Below are 4,744 nucleotides of genomic sequence, written 5' to 3'. Positions count from 1 at the left end.
TGTGCGCCCTGATCGATATAATTACCAAATGTTGCCTTTACCTCCTTAAAGATAATTGCTTTTTAATGCAAACAATTAGCGTATTGATACTTGTACTTTTTTCTAACTCCACAGTCAAACATTCGAATCTTGCGGCTGTGAACCAAAGCAATAGCGCTCCAAATATGCTCACGCAACTGTGTGCAGCGCATTGGTAGCTAAGAATAGATTGATGCGCATATATAATAATATTCATTGGCGTATAATTAACGCGAAACGGATATTCCGCATCGGCTGGAAAAGAAATTGGCAAGATTGCAGGTCCCAATGAAAAACCAGTCGCAGTCGCGTACATACATACTATGGTACATATGCACAACATGTCGCATCTTGTGATATATTTATAGAAAATTTCCTTTTCATACTGTTGCGTTTCTTTAACATAAGTCATCATTTCTCTAACTGTACGCTGTAATTCGTAGTTAAAACACATATCTGTTTACGTCGAATGCCAAAGGTAAGCAAATAGAAACTTACTTGTAGAGAGTCTTGCTTAATCCAACACATAGTAGTCTGAACGATAAGTTGACACAAAGCTGTTGACATGCACATACATTTGAAAACAACGACCAGGTCGTCAGGGTGCAAATAAATCGAATATAACATAGGCAGTAGTAACATGCAAGCACTAATAATTGCACTTATTTGTAGAATTCTGAAACCAAGGACTCGAGTTCTGCTGCTACTAATAGGAAGCGGCCAACAGAAAGATAATGCAGCACTAAGCCAAACAATGTGGATAACTTTCTCCGGTGTCACTTGTCTCAACATAATTACAACAAAGTACTTGCTTTGCGATTCGAACGAAATGGAATTAAAGTGATAGATAGAACGATAGGAACGATATAACAATATATGCAAGTTGTTGGGACTTGAAAACCCGTTACATTGCTTTAAATGCATCTGAATAATCACAGATGTTACCCGTATAAAATTCTGTTGCATGCATGAGAAATTTAATAAATTATACCCGGCGTAACATTCAAAAGCGAGATATCGATTAGTGGTTTTCTTTGAATAGTATTTCTGACGTTAACAGCTGTGTTGATAATGATACATTGGCGGTGCATATGTTATTAGACAGGTGCAAAGGGAGGCTATCATGCAACAATGCTAGAGTTCATGAGCACCGTATCTTAGGAAAAGAATATACATATGTATGTATATATTCAATTAAACATTCAGTAAGACAAGAGCGTGCTCGCAATGTTTACGAAAGACAATGGTCAGAAAGAGAACGTAATAGCTTAAACGTACGGTATCGCTTTATCGATAAGTATCTTTTAACGTCTGCTAGTCTAGTCTATATCGCTACAAAATACAAATGCATTGTCCCTTAAAAGAGTTTTAAATGCCTATTACAATCATAATTCAAGGTTAGCAGTTACATCTATCAGTGAAAAAATTATTTGACAGTTTTTTTTTTATAAAGAACTTGTCGCTGCCAGTGAGCAGCGAGGAGGAAAAAACTTACTTTCGAGAAAACATATCAAAAATTGTCTGACTAAGCTACCAATTCTGATCAGAAAACCATTGTATAATACGAAATATAGTGAATTCTCCACGTGACGTGGGGGATACGTTCCATGTCATAGAAAACAGCACTGTACGATCGACATGTGTTATACGGATTATATGTTATCACGCGAATCGGAGAATCGGCTGGAAATGATTCCACATACAGCAGTGTGTCGAAAAGAAAGAGTAAAATTTTTTCACCCGAGGCTTCATTTTCGAAAATATCAGATTCGCAAATTTACGCGGTACACGTGCACTCAACTGTATGCCGACTTTATGCCGCATCTCGCTCTACATTCTTGTTTCGCTTTGTACTTGTAACTGTAAATAACCTAGATTGGTGGTTTACTGTCGGTACTGTCGGAGAGTACGAAGTAAGGATGCACATTGCGCACAAAAGGCAAAATCTTTGCTTTGCAATATTTTTATACTTGTGCTCTTATATTGTATGTAGTCATCAATTGTTGAAAATATTGTCTTGCCGTTGCATGCAAAGTTGATCTCTTCTGATTAAATTATTATGAACTCTTCCTAACCTATTCTGTTTTCTCAAGGAGCCAGATGCAAAAAATTCTTAAAGGCTCTTTACTTCTAAACGATTGATGGTTACATTAGATACGTATGTTTTATAGGAAGAGGGCTAAATAGTTTTAAAAAAAACGAATCACGTTTGTCTGCTAAAGTGTTTTATGTACTGAAGGTGACCGAAGTCTCAAATCTGAACCTCTTGAAGTTTTCTCGCCGATTAATTAAACCGATCATCGACGGTTCGATGTCGGGGAAATATTTAGATTATCGGCGCTCGATCCGCCGTGAACACTGATGCCTGACACTGAAATTTCCGCATCTTACAGCTTATAGTTTGTATAGATTTGTATAGATATTGATGGTAAAACTTTAGATGTTCATGTATCTCCTTTTCACATTATTTCAAGCATTTGATCCATTTTCATCTGTGCCTTTAACTCTAGACTAACAATGAAACATCTCCAAATGTAAATTACAGAAGATATGTATCCATTGTTATTTTGAAGATTATATATATACAGCGCTATGAAAACAGTTGATTCTTGGATTACTAAACAGGCGCGTTGCAATACATGCACGAATATCGATACAGCATATTTCAGTGTGTCGGAAATTATTAAATGTGGCAGTTAAACGTACGACTATTCGATTCAATAAAATTTTTATCGGCAAGCAAACAAACATCGTACCAAAGTACGATAACAAGTACAAAAATACAAACTTACATAATAATGCAGATAAGCTTTCATTCCTTTCACTTAAGCCAGAAGAGATACGAGACGATGACGCAATCGATAAATTCGAAATTAATACTATTGAAGCATTACCCGTGATGTTTAACTATTTGGTTGCAGAAACAGCAGAGGATATTGAATTACAAGAACTTTTTTAAGGCTTACAAAATGGTACTGAGTTGAAAATGAAGACTAGATTTTACATTCGAAAAATTCGACAAAGGAATTTGGTTGTCGAAAGAGAGTCATGTAATGCGACAATCGTGTGGTAGTGCCACGAACATTGTAAGACTATGTTTTACGTGAACTAAACAGCTATCATCCGGATATTGCAAAAATTAAATCTGTAACGCGTTGATATTGTTGATGACCCGATGTTGACCAGGATTTAAGGACGATAATGAGAGATCATGCGAACTACAACGTATTACGTAATGATCCAAAAATGGTTAACGAATCACGTTGAAAGATCACCGAAAGACCCTTTCAGTAAGTCGATATTGATTACCCTGCATCTGGAAAAGGCATCATGGAAAAGAAGTCGGTAAGATTACTAATCCTAACGAAAAATTGTCATAGTGAAGTATGCAAATAACATACAACTACCTTAAAAGATGCATTTTGCAATACACTTGCAGAAATTCTTCATTATTATTTTTATTATATTAGCGTCATGTTGAAGAAAATTTCTGTTTTGTGTTATTGCGTATTGCTACTTCTTTGACATATGTAGATCTCCATTTCATCGATTGATTACGCGTAGTATCTTTTAATTAACTTAAACGTTAGAAAACGCAGCAGCAACAATATACTTTCCATGTATTATTTTTTCTTCTAATGCTATGAACGAGAATTAGGTTGAATATTTATTTTATCACTAATAGCAAATTAATTATTATAAAGGTAGGCTTTTTATCGGTTTGTAACTTTTTGTAACAATTGTCGAAATCACGTCGACGAAATGGTATAAAAGTACGAATATTCTTGATTTCTGTACATGTACAGTCTGTATGATAGCGTATGATAAAAAATCTAAAGAGTGCCTATGCAAATTGAAATAAAATGATAATGAAGAATAAAATGAAAGTGAAGAATAAGTTACACTGAAACTTTGTTTATTAGGTGTTGGTTTTTAAAAATTAACGAACATGTCCTTGAGGCCAGGATAAACTCATCTATATGAACGAACGTAATGCAATTTAAGCAACGGGAAACACAGCAATCATCAATTACTAAGGTTAATTTTTAAATGCCAATAAACAAAGCTTTAAACAATTGAATGATATATATATCAATAAAGTAAATTCGTTTTCAAGTATAAATTAATTAACGATTTGTGTTCCGTGTCCTGGATTATTATTGGCATGTGATGCATAAATTTATTGTTTGAATAATGTTTCTTCAGCAAAAGGGGAAGGATATTGAATGAAATAGAATTTAACTGGTAGGATAAAACGATATACGCAGATCATTGAGTTCCAGGATACTGTTATACTCAAATTATGCTCATTGTCAGTCAGAATGGTATGTCGGTTAGTGTAACGGTCAATAACTTCCTTCGTACAAATGTAACGTTGTTGCCTGACTTGAAGATGATAATTATTGGTTGCATTACACATTCATATGACTTGTGGTATTACGCACGTGCTAATGGAAGATATTATACTATGGAAAAATAGTATTACACATCGATGCTATGCCATAATAGAAGGAGAACAGATTCAGTTTTTAAACACATTTTTATTATATTTTATCATCTGAAATATCTTTGTTTACTTAAAGTTCTAGAAAAATGTTGCCTACGAAAGTTAATGACCTTCATCAAGGTCAACGTATAGTAATAATAATTTCGTCCTGAAAAGAATTGCTAAAATAAACGGACAATACGTCAAGTTTCGTCTTTTTAAGTAAACTCTATGTATTAC

General features: G+C 34.4%; 1 protein-coding gene across 1 annotated transcript; it reads right to left on the bottom strand.

Annotated features, from left to right (window-relative positions):
- On the bottom strand, positions 1 to 810 carry LOC117213014. Its single transcript, XM_033458224.1, has 2 exons — positions 517 to 810; positions 1 to 448 (listed from the first exon to the last, which is right to left on the bottom strand). The coding sequence occupies exons 1-2, from the start codon at positions 808 to 810 to the stop codon at positions 38 to 40; spliced, it is 705 nt and encodes a 234-aa protein (XP_033314115.1). The 3' UTR covers positions 1 to 37.
- Between the last annotated feature and the right edge of the window lie 3,934 nt (positions 811 to 4,744).

This window comes from Bombus bifarius, unplaced genomic scaffold (genome assembly GCF_011952205.1).
Source record: "Bombus bifarius isolate JDL3187 unplaced genomic scaffold, Bbif_JDL3187 scf7180000008462_frag, whole genome shotgun sequence".
NCBI lineage: Eukaryota > Metazoa > Arthropoda > Insecta > Hymenoptera > Apidae > Bombus > Bombus bifarius.
The sequence above is the reverse complement of the archived record's forward strand: the minus strand, read 5'-3'. Positions and strand labels throughout refer to the sequence as shown.

Excerpts from the sequence above, each read along its gene's own strand:
- LOC117213014 (XM_033458224.1), bottom strand. The coding sequence starts at position 810 with ATGTTGAGACAAGTGACACCGGAGAAAGTTATCCACATTGTTTGGCTT. Across the intron at positions 449-516 it reads TTAAGCAAGACTCTCTACAA|CGTACAGTTAGAGAAATGAT; the intron begins GTAAGTTTCTAT and ends TACGAATTACAG.